Source organism: Neophocaena asiaeorientalis, unplaced genomic scaffold (genome assembly GCF_003031525.2).
Source record: "Neophocaena asiaeorientalis asiaeorientalis breed wild unplaced genomic scaffold, Neophocaena_asiaeorientalis_V1.1 scaffold33, whole genome shotgun sequence".
Lineage (NCBI taxonomy): Eukaryota > Metazoa > Chordata > Mammalia > Artiodactyla > Phocoenidae > Neophocaena > Neophocaena asiaeorientalis.
In genome coordinates this window covers 3,267,641-3,284,105 of record NW_020171988.1, presented here as the reverse complement: position 1 = coordinate 3,284,105, position 16,465 = coordinate 3,267,641, and the positions used below count along the sequence as shown (strand labels likewise).

The 16,465-nt window shown below is 42.6% G+C and overlaps 1 protein-coding gene across 1 annotated transcript in view; it reads right to left on the bottom strand.

The window, feature by feature from the left end:
- Positions 1-16,465, bottom strand: part of NEK11 (NIMA related kinase 11) — a 104,235-nt gene that overhangs the window by 62,589 nt on the left and 25,181 nt on the right. Inside the window, 1 exon segment of the mRNA XM_024747915.1 lies at positions 2,179-2,344. Within this exon segment, the coding sequence (XP_024603683.1) occupies positions 2,179-2,344 (166 nt within the window).

The following is a 16,465-nucleotide window of genomic DNA, read 5'->3' as shown; positions in this document are numbered from 1 at the left end:
TAAATAAAGTTTAACATCCATCTCGTCAACCATACTAGCCATATTTCATCAGGTGCTAAAGGGTCGTATGTGACTAGCAACTACCATATTGGACAGCACAAATATAGAGTATTACCATCATCACACAAAGTTCCACTGGACAGTCCTCACTACAGTGAAAAATATTTTAAGATCGTGAGAGTCTCTTTGGAAAATTCAGTGTGCCGAGAGCAGCAGCAGAGGTAACAGTAATAGGCATAAGCAATAGGAGTCAGTTGCTTCCCACACAAGATAGTTTATTAACTGAATGGGGCAAAAAGAAGAAAATGATTAAATTATAGCTGATGGATCATAGTGTAGCTATATTTGTAAATCCCTGGGTTTTGCATAGATCAGTGACATATTTGCCAGAGCAGCTGTTCTTACCCACGCTCTGCGCACCTCATCATTTTACTGATTTTCTTAAAAATCTGTTGGATGAAGGAGAAGTAAACACCCAAATGTCCTGGTTCTTTTTCTTTTCTTCCCCCACTTCTCCTTCAAGCAGAGGAGGGGTAAGACTGGATGGGGGAACTCCCAGCAAGGCTGTACCAGGGAGACCGTCCTGAAGGGGAACAGCCAAGACCTGGATGATATCAAATTTTCAGATATTCTAACTTTGCTACTGGTTTCATTTTGGATGACACATCAGCTACCATATAAAGCACAGCGAGGCTGGGTTTTGTTGCTATCTTTACTCCTTCTGATTTGCTCCTCCTCCTTCCTCTTCTTTTCCGCACCTCAGACACCCAGCACCCTCTGACCCAAACAGGCCTGCCTCCCCCTCTAAAGAGCATCCTCAGGCTTCCCTGGTGGCGCAGTGGTTGAGAGTCTGCCTGCCGATGCAGGGGACGAGGGTTCGTGCCCCGGTCTGGGAAGATCCCGCGTGCCTCGGAGCGGCTGGGCCCGTGAGCCATACCCAAAAAAAAAAAAAAAAAAAAAAAAAAAAAGGGCATCCTCTTTCTTCCCAGCGTCATTTCTCTTGGACCCCAGCAACACCCAGGTGATGAACTGAATACATTCTAAAGTATGAATAGAACCAGGTTCTCCCAAGGTACATTTGGCTAACACTAGCTCTCAGAATGTTCTGGAAGATACTATCTGAGCAAGCGTGTTTGGGTATTCTCTTTCTGACCCAACCCCTGTAACTCCCCTCTCCCTAGCCTCTCAGGAGTGACCGCCCAGACCCACATATGCTGCACCTTGTCAGCCCCAAGCCCCCTCCACCCGGCACCTTTCTCAGCAGCTTCATGTTCACTTGGGCTCAGTAAAATGCACAGCTATTATCACTTGGGGAGAACATGGAATGGCAGGGAAAACTGCAAATACCTGAAGCCATAATTCACAAATCAGTTAATATGAAGGATTTTCATGGGGAAAATGAGCCATATTCCCATTTCCAAGTTTCCATTGGGGAAAATGAACCACAGAGCTAGAACCCAGGACTCAGGAGGTGTCCCTCTGCTCTGTCCAGGCCTCTGTTGCGGCATTTAAATGTCCATCTAATAATCGAACCGTTGTCGGAGGCTTGGAGAATGCACCACCCCCCCCACACACACACCAAAAATAAATATGCTGGATTGTTTTTCTGCAGCAGTTCCTCCTTAAAATACATTCACTCTGAGTTTTCCAAGAAAGAGAAACCCTTCATCAGAAACAAGTTTGTCAATTACATAGAGATGATCACTCTTAGCAGCAAGACACAACATCCCAGGTATTTATAGTTCACCTTGTGGTTGGCCAGCTAAACTTCTGAGATGTCTCTTTACAGACAGCTTTTTACTATGAAATATATATATATTTTAAAATTTATTTTATTTATCTTTGGCTGCATTGGGTCTTCATTGCTGCATGCGAGCTTTCTCTAGCTGTGGCGAGTGGGGGCTACACTTGGTTGCGGTGCGCAGGCTTCTCATTGCAGTGGATTCTCTTGTTGTGGAGCACAGGCTCTAGGCACACGGGCTTCAGTAGTTGTGGCACACGGGCTCAGTAGTTGTGGCGCACGGGCTTAGTTGCTCCGGGGCATGTGGGATCTTCCCGGACCAGGGCTCGAATCCATGTCCCCTGCTTTGGCAGGCGGATTCTTAACCACTGTGCCACCAGGGAAGCCCTATGAAATATATTTTTATTAAGATTTCAAAAAATGAAGGAGAGTCTCACCTCAAAGTACTCTGTGAAAATGCAGAAATCATCTTGCTCCACAAAGCTCGCATGGAACTTGACGATGGCTAGATGGTCCAGCTTGGAAAGGAGCTGGGCCTCCAAAGTGGCCTGCAGAGTCTCATTTGGATTGAGTTCTCCAGTAGAGATTTCCTTCAGGACCTTTCTGCAGCCAAAAAAAAAAAAAAAATTTTAATACATTTAGAACTCAAAAACATGTTTAATAGATGTGAACAGCGGTGCAGGGCCATCTAATTAATGCCCAGGCTGTGACCTACTCAGAGTTCTGCTATCACTGGTGACTCCTGGGCACCCTGGGTCTGCCTCTGTCCTGGCAGTGCCCTCCACACCTGCGGCCCTAGTTTGGTCACACAGGGCAGAGACAGGGCTAATCTTGAGTGGCGTGGCTGAAGTAGCTCTTCCTCAGCCTCTAGGTGTCTCTGTTTCTGTCATTTTCTGTCTCTTTGTGTGTTTTCTGTCTCTACTTATCTGTTTTCCTGTTTCTGTCTGCTTTTCTATTTCTCTCACTATTCCTATCTTGGTATCTCTCTGTCTCTCTCTCTCTCAATATATATATATATATATATATATATATATATATGTGTGTGTGTGTGTGTGTGTGTGTGTGAATATAATATAATTATAAAATCTGTCACTCTGTCTCTCTGCATCTGTCTTATTCTTTTTGACTCTCTTTTCCTCTCTGACTCTCTCTTTGCCTCCACAAGTGTGTATAAATACACATGCTTCTCTCTGTCTCTCAACTCTAAAATTTTCCAAATCTATCAACTTAATATCAGCAGAATCAATATCTACTTATTTTCTTTTTAAAACTATCCTTGGCATATCATACTTTATTGCTACCAGGATTTAGGAAAAGAAAAAAATCTAAAAACGTTGACAGAGGTATTCAAGCATGTATAAATGGAACAAGAGCTCATTACATCTCCAAATTATTAATTTAAAAATTGTGAGAACTAATGAGGAGTGGACCAAAACATTATCTCTTCCCATCTACAGAAAGAAACAGACTGATGACCAAACCAATTACAGTGCCACTGTGTAAACAGATTGCCGGGAGAAGCACTTTAGAGCACCAATTATGTATGCAGACAGATTCCACTGATTATAAGTGAGCCTTAGCTGTTCATTAAGCTCTGCAGGACCTGTACTAGAAGACATTTTGCAGTAATGTTATTTAAAAGTAACTATCTATGCATATTAATGAAAATGTATTTATAGCAGAAGCTCTCTTAATTAAAGGCCCTTTAACCAAATCCTATATTAACCAGAGCTCTGCAGTCCTTTCTAACAGATGCCAATGGCCACCTTTGTGTTGGGGACGCGGTGGCCAGCAGGTGCTCTCTGGACCACCTTCCAGTTAAGGTGTTTACCCAAGTCATAGCGTCTATTCCCAAACCTGTTTATGCCACTCGTGCCCAGTATTGTAAATCTGTGACTTAAATATGACAAACTGATGAAGGATGAGTGAGTGTTTTCTCTGCTAGAAAAACTAAGTCAAATGCTTACCACAAAGATTAATAATGACAAGTTGCAAAAAACAAAATGCTGTTAAAGAAGTAATTGATAAGACAGTTCTAAAACGTTGGTTTAAAAATGTAAAAATCTAGAATTCTGAACTGAGATTGCTAAATTCTCATTCTACTTTAAAGAAGGTAAACTTGGAAAACTTAATCAACTTAACATGGGTAAGTTTATGCAAAAAAGATGAAGCGACCTCTCATCAGAGGACATCAGATGTTGGCTGCACAACAAAAATGAGAGAAAATGTACAATATGTTTTAAGTTGATATAAACGTTTTAGTTATGTCATTTCATTTTAAAATTGTTCCCTTATGTAACCAAGGACCAGCCCCAATAACACTGGACAGGGGCCATCACATTGGTTTTGTTAGGTCTTGTACGCCCTACCAGGCCCCTACTTGATAATGGAGTGGATTCTGGAGAAATTCTTGCTTGGTAACGTGTTCTATAGAGAGACTGTTCTAGCAAGAATTTGGTTTAAAATGACCTCATGTTATTAAGAGTGGCATCTCAAACTGTTTGGTATAATAAAGGAACTTGAAATGACATGCGGTTGTTTTCCTGCAACTTCTAAAACTGATAAAGCCGTAAGCCAAATGACATATTCATGGTACTTTTCCAGTACTTACTGTGCCCCAGCCAATGTGCAGTTGTAAAAGCCACAGTGGTTAATTTATATAGCACGGCAATATAAAGCCTCACTCAAACTTGCAATATTCTCTTGCTGTGAAGGAACAAATGCTATCGGAAGCTTTAAGATACTTATTTTTTCTTGCAAACATCAACTATTGTGCAACAGGGCATGGGATTTTACATATAGTTACCTGAGCCCCGTCTGGCAGCCTGATGATAAGGCATAAAATCTCATTTGCCCACAGCTTAACAGATGAAGGTAGGGCTATCAAGACAGGTGATATCTAATATAATCACCTCTGGCAGATGCGGAGATATTCCACCTTCCTTACTTAGAACTGATAGAGGAAACTCTCATTGCATGTCACATAATGTGAGAGCCTTATCAGCCAAGCAGAGTGCAGAAACTGACCAAGTCAAGGAAGCTTGCCCCTGGCTCAGTGACACTCAGCCTGTCACCCTCTCCTAAGTAACAGGACAGATATTTATTTTATCAGAACTTCAGCTGTTCAGGAGAAACTTTTTAGCAGCTGCAAAACAGGCACCCCTTCAGACTCACTCATTTTGCAAACTTTCTGTTCTCTTTCCCAAGTGGCATGTTTCTTTCTAGAATCAGTAGTGAACTGACAAACTTTGGAGAATGACTGGAAATTTGGGATAACTATAGCTAATTTCATTCCCTTCAAATTTGGCCCACCTTCCATACAAATGGGGCAGATGATATCTTTGAGAAGTTCAGGGTTATTTTCCCCAAATTTCCCTGTAGTTTTTCACATATTTCAAATTGAACAAGCAGCATAGGTTGCCTCAGGAAAAGGATGACATCACAAACTACAGAGAATATGAGTAAAATCCCTGGCTTTTGATTTTCCAAAGGAGAGACCAAGGCCAAAGAGAAAAGATCTGAAGGAGCACCTGATCAGTGGTGTGAGTGTCCTCCCTGCCCGACGTGAGAGAGACCCTCGGGACCAGATGGAGGGCAGACAAGAACATTAGGCACTGCTGAGCCTTTGAAAATAGTTCATGTCCCCCAGGCCGTGTCCTGAGGGACAGAACTCCCAGATGGGGAGAAGAGCCCCAGAGCAGAAGCCCTGCTATATTTCCAAAGCAGGAACCTCACATTTCCTTGTGTCCAGCAAGGGGTAGGAGTGAAAGAAAGGTCTTCAAGGGACAAGTAAACCAAGGGGCCTAAGAGTTCTGAAATCTCAGTGAGGAGTGCTGTGTGTGTAGTGGTGTAGTGGGCTCTGAGAATTCGTCACCCCTACCCTTGGGTCTCCTGAGGAAGACAGATAGTAAGCAGGACAGTGTGCATAAATGTGTGTATGTGACTATGTTTGTATTTTCTAAAACTTCAAATCGAGCTGGGTGCTACAAAGTTAGGGTAAGTGATGTCTGAGGCCCTCCTGATGTAAGCTGCCGTGACTCTCTAATTTGATCAGCAGCTACTGTACCCACTGAGGGCAAATCCACAGGAAACAGATTTTAACTGCAGCTTAAATAAGACAGTAATTTTTTTGCTTTTTAAAAAATTCAATATTCGCCTGTTTAACAGATTATTAAATCTGCTCAGGACTTTCAAGGTAAGAGTTTTCATCCATCTAGCGAGGCTGCAATTATTTTAACTAATCCTTTCTTAAATGGTCAGATCTCATTTTTTTTCTAATTTACAAGGAAATATAGTGTTATTACAGAAAAATTTGAAAACAAAACATAGTCCTCAATCCACTACAGAGATCATCAGCAGTAACAATTTTGTGTACTTCCTTCACATCTTTTTGCTGCCCACTTTTTTAACACTAGAGGCCAGTTTAGACAATTTGCCTGCTATTTTCATGAGACAGTATCATAGCAGAAATCTATCATTTGTGGCTGCCCAGTGTCTTTAGACAGCCTCCCTACCTTGTAGTAGACCCCTGGGCTGTGGGTCCTGCCTTCCCTAGATAAAAACAAACAGACAGACAAAAACAATTCCTCATCGCCCACCTGCCTTGAGTTGGGGTGCCAGTGTGGGACCTAGGTTCTGCCAGTCAGCTGGACCAAGCCGGGACCTTGCCTTGGGTGTGAGCTGTGTGGTGGGACAGGGCAGGCACAGGACCTCCCTTCACTCATACAGGTGTCCTAAGAAAGAGCGTGGGCCTGGGGGCAGTGGCAGTGGGCCAATTCCAGGCTGACATTCCTGGAAATTTAGCCTCCCCTGCCCTGCAGCCTCCCGCAGCTGTGAGAGCCATCTGTGTTCAGTATAAATCCCCTTCTGCCTCAACCGTGCAGAGGGCGGCTACTCATATCTGCGTCTAGAGCCCTGACCCATGCGATTATGCATCACAGAGCACTGTGAGGTGTTCCCATGAAGCACTCACTTTGGGATAATGAAAACTGAACCTCCGAAAATTTGACTCATTTAGGTTCATTTTTATTCATTTATTTGAGTCTTAAAACTTAGGATCTTCTGAGGGATTTAGGGCCTTTTATGGGTAGAAGTATCATGAGAGTGGAAAAACATCCTTTTAAAAGTAACTTAACCCCCTTTAATATGACATATAACTTTAAAACATAAAGGGACATGAAAAAATGGCAGTGATATTTGTTCCAAAAAGTGGCACATTAATAAAAGGTGGGAAAGCCGGGAACTAAAAGTACCTAAAGGAGTAGCTGAAAAAACATTGTAGGTGTTAGTGGAGAGTATACTACAGATGGAATTTTATTTTATTTCAGTTGTTTTTCCTTCTTTCAGCAATTCAGAAACATTTTTAAGGTCTGTGGCCAGAGAAAAGGATAATATTGTTTTATGGATCATCATCATATACCATAATCTATGAGCTGCCTTTGTTTCTAACAATTAAATCCCTGATCCCAGCTTGTTTCAGGGTAAAAACTCTGATTCATCAGATCTTTTCCTCTCCACCCCTGATCATAGGCATGTTGCAGTTTTTGGACACAGACGGAGCTCAGATGACATCACCATACAGTGCAGGGACAGCAAGACTCAGGTGCCCATGGCAGACACCAGCAACTAAGGAGCAAAATCCTTCTGCTGAGCCTGACTTCAGACTCCACACAAGGTGCCAGGCAGCCACTGCCAAATACCTTCACATCGAAAGTTCCACATTTCTGTTATTTCACCATCTACTGACTGCCTTGGGTATGCCAAACACAGTATCATGTTCTGGGGATAGAAAGATGAAAAAGATAAAACTCCTGCCCTCCAAGAAAGCTCAGTCTCATGGGGAAAGCCAACAAGTACAAAAATAGTTGAACAACTTCACGATAAATGCAATAATAGAGCTGGGGATGGGTTGAGGACCCCTAACTCTCCTTTGAGAAGAAAAAAACATAAAATCTATAGACTAGAGCCCCAGGACATTCACTTTTGCACACAGAAACTACTTTGTAGTAAGCTGAATTGCCTTCTCCCCAGGTGGATTCCAAGTAGCAAAAGAAATGAATTTATCATTCTTTACAATTTGCCCTGTATAAACCAATAGCCAGTAGAGGGACAGCTATATTTGCATTACCTGAATAGGCTACGAAAGTTAATAAGCAGGTGACTTTACAAAAAAAAAAAAACTGCTTGAGAATTTCAATATCTATATATCCTTCTTTAGAGTAACTCATGCACAGACACACACACAACCACAGTATACATTATGGAACGAAGAATGAAAATGTTACGGGGAGGAGTATTTCTTAAAAAACCTGGCAGGTTCACAAAACACTCTTTCCTTCCTTCCACCCCCCACATCACCCCCTGCCCCCTGCCATTTATCTATCCCAATTTTTAATCAGAAAAAAGCATTTGAGCTATATATAACTACATTTTAAAAGATAATGTATCGAGCCATGCTCTGCTCTAGAGGACTCTCTTAGTTTGGGGTCCCCAGGAAGCAAACCCTGAGACAGGATTTGAGGTAGGTGATCAATTTGGGCAGTAAGAAGAGGGGTAGGAAAGTGAGGTGAAGGGAGGGGAGCCATTCAAGGGCCTGTTATCAAGCCAGTTACCACTGTGGGCAACTGGGGCTTAACTGTGGAGGAACCCTAGGGGCAGGCATAGAACACACCTCTGGGCTCCTCTGCCCGAGGGGCGGGGACCGACTCCCTCATCCACTGACTCAGGCTGCTCCTGGGAGTATCAACTCCCCCACTCTCTGCCACACTGGAGCACAGAGGCCCTGACAGCCAGGGAGGCCACAAGCAGAACTGCCCCTGCTGCAGGTGGAGGCTGGGTCCACGTACAGGAAATGCTAATTGGCCAGGAGACATGGGTGGGGCCCCAACACCATCTGTCACAGGGATGAAAATAAAGGCAACTTTTCTCCACTTTAAATTCTGCTCTATTTTACCTTTACTTCTGAAGATAGCTAGGATATAGTGATTCTGAGACAAAGTGTCTGTAACACTGAATAATGAAACTGCAAATCAGTTATAACCTATAGATAAATTCCATCTCCTATGCTTCTCGAGACTTCGTTTACAAACACATTAGCAGCATACGGGAGTATTATGTACAGATAATAAGCAAAAATAACTAATAATAATACAAATAAAAATGAAGAACAAATAACAGTAGAAGTATTTCAGACATTTTTGTTCGGCAAATATGTTTTTCCTGGCTCCTGTTTAGATTATATTTTCATTTGTGGTAACAAGTTCCATGCAGTGTTTCAATGCTGGTACCATAACAAATTAGGCAGGTTGCCTTTTATTTTTAAGGAACAGAAAAGAGTAAACAGAAATTTCAGGAGCAGGAGTTCTGAAGATAAATATTGCCCAAATAAAAAGTATCTAATAATCATGTGAATTCAATGACTCTTCCCATCTGTATAAATTTAAAAAACAGAAATGGCTTGAACACACGTCTCAAGGCTGGAAATGGTGCTGGCGCTCAGTGGAGGTTCTCCGCAGGGAATCTCTGGTGACAGTTCAAGAACAGAACTGGCTTCAGGACAGACTCCAACCAGCCCTTTCCCAGGGGAGCTCCCTGGAGGTGACAGAGAAGACACAAAGTGTCTAACTGCTTTGCTGTGCAAAGCTCTCCTCCCAGGGCTTGACAGAGACTCCACAGCTGAGCCCAGGAATCCATGAGTGAGTGTGAATTGGTCGGCGGGGGACGAGGGGCGGGTAACAGAGGGCAGACTGGGTATCTGTGCCTTCATGGCCAGGCAGCCATCTCCTCCCTGTGTCTAAGTCACAGCCTCTACCAAAGCTGCTGGGACTGTCTCCTGAGAGCTCACTGAGAACAAACTGCCCTCTCCTCTCCTTTCAGCCAAAAAAATGAGTGGGTTCCCTTCACGGTGAGCAGCTTCCTGGAGCTCCTTTCCACAGCCTTGGAAAGTTCTCTTTACCACCAGGGATGTAACGGAGCCAACTCTAGCTCCCCTGAGAACCAGTGAGGGCTCTTCCCCCACCCTCTTTCTCCCACACACCTCCAGACAAGTGGTCAGGCAGTTCTGTCTTTCTTATTTATACAGACGAGCACAGTCATTAAATATTGTGGCTTAATTATTTTAAGAGAGGGTGGCTGTCTCCCCCTCTCCCCAGCCCCTGGGGTGAATCATAACTGATCTAAGCCCACCATGTAATCCTAGTCCCCTTGCCAGTGATCAGTCTAGACATGTGGTGTAATTCTGGCCTGGGAGATGTGGGGAGGGCTCGTGATGGTTTTCTAGGAAAGATGCTCCTCACTGATAAAAAAGGGAAGCATAGGAGGAGAGTCCCCTTCCTCCATCTCTGCAACGCTATCACTCGCCTGTGACTCCTTTGACCTCGGCAGCCAGCTGGCGTCCTGAAGGAACTGTCCTGAGACAACAGGCTGGGTGAAAGGAAGGCACTAAGGCCCCTGACGACTTCATCACGGGGATCTGCTCTCCCTCTGGACTTTTTGTTAGGGAGATGAATCTTTCTTATTGTTTAAGCCATCTTGGTGGCCAAAGATATCCTGATACCAACACTTTGCTACAAGAAGAAAGAGGAGGCTTTTAAAGAAGAGATTAGAAGCAGAGGTGGAGGATATGGTGAACACTCCACATATTTGTACGTGCTTCAGGCTGTGAAAACCCAAAGGAAGGAAGTTAGGTTTAGCTGTGCAGTACATAAAGATTAGAACAGAGAGAAGCCCCTTGAGAACAGGGGCTATGTCTTATTTCCTTAGAAAGTGCTAAGTCTCCTATTATAAACTGGAAAAGATAAATTGGTTCTTTTCTACTTGGACATTTGTATGAATCTTCAAAAAATTATGACAAAGTAAACTACAATGAACTTTACAAAACTGGATGTATAGTGAGAAAAAACTATTTGAATAAAGGACTAGAAATTATCTGTTGTTAGTGAATCTGGAAACTCAGATAACATGAGATTTCTTTAAATAATTTGAAAACAATTTTATTTGTTGATTCAAAATTCTCATGTGTCAAAAATTTTAGCAGTTATCAAAAAGTATCAAGATTCAGAAAGATTAAAATTCCACCACTGTTCCCTTCCTTCCCTTGGGTAGAGATATTGGAGCTGTGATAGCAAACAGGAGGTTTCTAAAATGAGGGACAACAAGGAAAAGAGGGAAGTAAAGGGCACAGATAATACAGCAATCAAAAATAAGATAAAATATACAAATAAAAAAATACTTCCCACCCCTTCTCTCTCCTCCAGTCAGTAACTCTTCTTGCCTGTTCACTTGATACCAGCCCCCGTATGCCAGCTGTTGTACTGAACTACTGTACTTTTCAAGGTACTGTGCTGTAAGATTAAACATGTTTTCTTTTAAAAAAAATACACTGAGATGAAAATGACCAAGAAAAAAAGAATTTCTAAAAGATTTGGTCCCTCTCCTCTCCTGCTCCCCCCCAATTAAGAAAACATACTTTAATAAATATACATTTTTCTATAATTCTCTGGAGATAGAAAAAATTGCTAATATAAGGAATTACTTAGTTTTACATAGTCTGAAGCTTCAAACTTAAGAAATTAAGGATGAGGTCATTAGGTATTAGAGGCACAAGGTTGATCATTATAATTTTTAGAAGGTAAAACAAAGTTCCAAGAACTGGAGGTGACGTTTATTCACATGGCAGCCTTGTAAGAAGCCTCCATCCAAGAGAAGTCTCTCTTGACTCCTCAGGGGTAGGATAGGGGCCCCTCCTCCAGGCTCCCATTGCCCCCTGTGACGTCTATTCACATAGGAGGTCCCGTACTGGCCTGTAGCCACCCAGAGCCAGCTCATAGTCCATTCACTGTGGGATTCCCAGCACCTGGCAGTATGTCTGAATGGAACCAAGCTTGCACACTCATCACCATTCAAAATTCAGCTCATTCACTACCTTCACCATAGGAACTCTGACAATTATGTCTTTTCATAGTTATTTCTTTGTCTCCATCCCCAGACTGAGAGCAATTACATTTTGTTCCTTTCTGTATCCTCGGTGTCTAGCACAAGTCTTAGCACACAGTGGATGCACCATCAATGTTTATTGACTATTACATGATCAAAATTAACACCCCACCAAGCACTGTGCTACAGGTGGTGAGAGACACAAACCCTATGTGTGATTCTTCCCTTTATGGAAGCACATCAGCCTACACGCTGGGCATCCATCAGAAAATGAAAGTTTATAAAAACTGCTTCCTAACATTCTTGCTGGAATGGCCCTTATCCAGAAGTGGCTTATCCATGGGAGTTGACAGTAACACTTGCATAGACAGAGAAAAATGGCAAAAAGATATTTCATCCTGGAAATTGGTTCTGCTCAGAGGTTTCCTAACATCTCAGAGATGATAACTCCCACTGGATGACCTGGCCCATAAGAAGCACAAAGCTGCCCAGTTTCTGATCCTGTCCCCTCGCTCAACCTCTTCCCCAATCTTGGGATGGATTTTATGTATTTATAGAATTTTAAAGCTAGACAAGACCCTCAAGAGTAGATCCATCAAAGCAGCCCAACCTATTAAGGTCCTGAGGATTGAGTAATTATTTTTGGCTGTCATTTAAAAAAAAATTTTATTGGAGTATAGCTGATTTACAATGTTGTGCTAGTTTCAGTTGTACAGTAAAATGAATCAGTTATACATATACATCTATCCACTCTTTTTTAGATTCTTTTCCCATAAAGGTCATTCCAGAGTATTGAGCAGAGTTCCCTGTGCTAGACAGTAGGTCCTTATTAGCTACTTAATTTATATATAGTAGTGTGTATATGTCAATCTCAATCTCCCAATTTATCCCTCCCCCACTTAGCCCTTGTAACCGTAAGTTTGTATTCTACATCTGTAACTCTATTTCTGTTTTGTAGATAAGTTCACTTGTATCATTTTTTTTAGATTCCATGTATAAGCGATATCATATGGTATTTGTCTTTCTCTGACTTACTTCACTCAGTATGACAATCTCTAGGTCCATCCATATTGCTGCAAATGGCATTATTTCATTCTCTTTATGGCTAAGTAATATTCCACTGTATATATATACCACACCTTCTTATCCACTCCTCTGTCGATGGACATTTGGATTGCTTCCATGTCTTGGCTATTGTAAATACTGCTGTAATGAACACTGGGGTGCATGTTTCGAATTATGGTTTTCTCTGGATATATGCCCAGGAGTGGGATTGCCAGATCTATGGTAGTTCTATATTTAGTTTTTTAAGGAACCTCCATACTGTTCTCCATAATGATTGAACCAATTTACATTCTCACCAACAGTGTAGGAGGGTTCCCTTTTCTCCACACCCTTTCCAGAATTTATTGTTTGTAGATTTTTTTTGATGATGGCCATTCTGACCGGTGTGAGGTGATACCTCATTGTAGTTTTGATTTGCATTTCTCTAATAATTAGTGATGTTGAGCATCTTTTCATGTGATTTTTGGCCATCTGTATGTCTTCTTTGGTGAAATGTCTATTTAGATCTTCCATCCATTTTTTGATTGGGTTGTTTGTTTTTTTGATATTGAGATAGCTGCATGAGCCATTTGAATATTTTTGAGATTAATCCCGAGTTGGTCGCTTTGTTTGCAAATATTTCCTCTCATTCTGTGGGGTGTCTTTTCACTTTGTTTATGGTTTCCTTTGCTGTGCAAAAGCTTTTAAGTTTAATTAGGCCCCATTTGTTTATTTTTGTTTTTATTTTCATTACTCTAGGAGGTGGATCAAAAAATATATTGCTGCGATTTATGTCAGAGAGTGTCCTGCCTGTTTTCTTCTAAGAGTTTTATAGTGTCCAGGACTGACTAATGTATCCAAGGTCATAGAGAAGTTACAGCAGAGCCGCCATTCACCTCTTGAAGGAGGAAACAGACCACAACTCCAAAGAACAGAATTCCATCTCAAAGTTTAACAGTTTCCCCTCTTTCATTTGTGTATAGGATCTGCAGTGTCTAGCAGCTAAGACAGCCCAAAACTTTCTCATTTTTCAAACCATTTTTCAAAGAACAAAAACACCCATCACCTGCTCTACTCATGCCCTCCTTAGCATCAAAGAAGAGAAAACGAAATGACTAGAATAATGGTCTTGCTCCTGATGAGGCACTGGTGAAGCTATGTCTGTTTTTATTAATTATCATTTGAGTGTCATGGAAAATCTTACCGATAATCAAGAGTTTGTGCCAGTTACAGAGCTCCAGATTCGGAGGTTTGGAATGAGACCACACAGAAGGGGAAGACAATGTTTCCCAGGACTTACCTTTCCTAGCATTAGATTACATTTCTGAGGTTGTCCTGGGTACCACAACCCTGCAGGTGTGACTGTGTTTGTGTGAGGGCCAGTTTTCAAAAAGCTGAATTGTGCAAAACTCACTTGATTCAAAATTGTTCAACAATGCAGTAACATGTGTTGAGAACAAAAATATCGATAACATAAGATTCAATGCAATCAATCACTCATTCACTCTATCACACTTTGAAAGGTACTGAGCTTAGAGCAAACCAAGGTCCTGTTTGTGTCAGCAAGCAAGTTAAGGAGCATGACAACGTCAGTAAGGATGTGAAAGAATAATTTACCATAGATGATAGTTTAGCTCTTGTTATGACTGTTCTATGCTCCAAATTTACAATTACTGTTAGATTAATATTCAAAATGCAAAATTCTGATACATAATTCATGTCAGGTTTTTATTTTGAACATTACAGAAAAAACCTAGAATTGCGGATTGCAATGAGATAATCAGATGTGACGCAAAGTCTACCATGAAATCAAGACGGGAACAAATTGAGTTTTAAGAAGCAACAGAAACTGATTAGCTCCATTTCCCTGACTAGGTAAAGCCAACAAATGATAAACCCTGTGTAAAGTAAAATTAAATTAAGATCCAGGCAAGAGGGCTTCCCTGGTGGCGCAGCGGTTGAGAGTCTGCCTGCCGATGCAGGGGAAGCGGGTTCGCGCCCCGGTCCGGGAAGATCCCACATGCCGCGGAGCAGCTGGGCCCGTGAGCCACGGCCGCTGAGCCTGCGCGTCCGGAGCCTGTGCTCCGCCACGGGAGAGGCCACAACGTTGAGAGGCCCGCGTAACGCAAAAAAAAAAAAAAAAGATCCAGGCAAGAATAAAGTTGGTGCTCCAAAAATAAAACAAAGAAACAATCTAGGGTTTCAGTGAAATAAAGTCTCCTGATCTTATCTGTAGCAGGTGTTGGTTGGCCTCAAATTAACATGAAGACAGCCAAAATGGAAAAAGGTTTGTATTTCCAGATTTCAGTCTCTATTTCATCATCACAGTAATTATAACATAGGGATTTGAGCTACAAGTCTCTCTTTAACTATAGCACAAAGCAGTTACTGTATTTAACTTTGAGATAGAAAGGGAGGGAATCAAAGCTCTGGATTAGCATACTCCCATTAGAGGGTTTAAGCAACTGATTCTGGGTCTTATATTTTTGCTGACTTGTGTTGAGGCTGAAAAAAATCTGTTTTTATGACCAGAAAGCCAGGGCTTAACCTACTGACAGAGCTCAAATTAGAATTCTACTAGTAGGAAGGATCCAGTTTCCCTGAATGACAGCTTATGGGTTTAGTCAATGATTTGTCACACACGAAAAAGTCACAGTGGGCTGTGTAAGGGGAGGAAGGGATGGGGGACACGGGGCTGGCCTGCCTCTGATCACACAAGGCTTCACTTCCCAGAGTCAGGAGGCTGAGGGGAGCCTGGCTAAGCCAAGTGTTCTGCAAACGTCACGGCTGCTGCTTCTCCCAGCGGTGACTGTGCCGAGCTGTCACACTTGCCCAAGGAGTCCGCAGGAGCTCGGCAGGGAGGCCAACTCCTCAGGAAACCACGCTGAGCAAAGGACACTGCAAAAGAGTCTTGAGCGCAGTTTTCCACCAGCACTGTTTCAGGAGAGTCTGGAACTTATCTGAGGATAAATCAAAGTGTTTTCATGTTCATATAATGAAAGGAAAAAGAACTGTTAGACTCATAAAGTATGATATCTGAGGAAGCCTCAAAGGAGGACACAGCATCTGAGAGCAGTCCTTCTCAAATTGCGCTGTGCACACAAATCACAGGGATCTATCTCAATACCGTCCAGGGTGGGCCCAAGACACATCTCTAACTAGGTCCCAGGCAGCAAGCACCCTGAGCGGCTTAGCCCAGGGAGCACACTTTGAATAGCGAGCTTGGGAGTGGGGAGGGGTCAGAGGGCTGCTGGCCCTGCGAATGCTGAAGGGCCCCAGTGCTCTCGAGAGGCTGAGGGGTTGGAGGGGGCTTTGAAGAGCAGCCCAAGCGAGAGGGCCTGTGTGCCCCTCCCATTACAGGAAACATGAGAGCTCCCCCGGCAGCAAAGGTTTGGGACCCGCTGCTGGCCCAGCCCCTCACTTTCCAGATAAGGCCACTAGAAGCCAGAGAGGCTGTGAGACTCGATCACATGCCCTCCTGAGACCATTCTGCAGCCAACACCCACAGGACCCAGAAACTCCAGTCAGGGTTAAAACACCATGAGGAAAATCACCCTTACACTTTTGGCTCACGTCCTAAAAACTGTGGTTTGTGTGGGTTACCTCTTGTTCTGTTCCCAGAAGTGATAAAGTATAGCTGCCCACTGACCCTCTGAACATGTCCTGCTACGTAGTTTACTACTTGAATGGACTTGTACTCAGCCTCATTCCACAGAGGATTTGACATAACTTATATAATAAAATAGA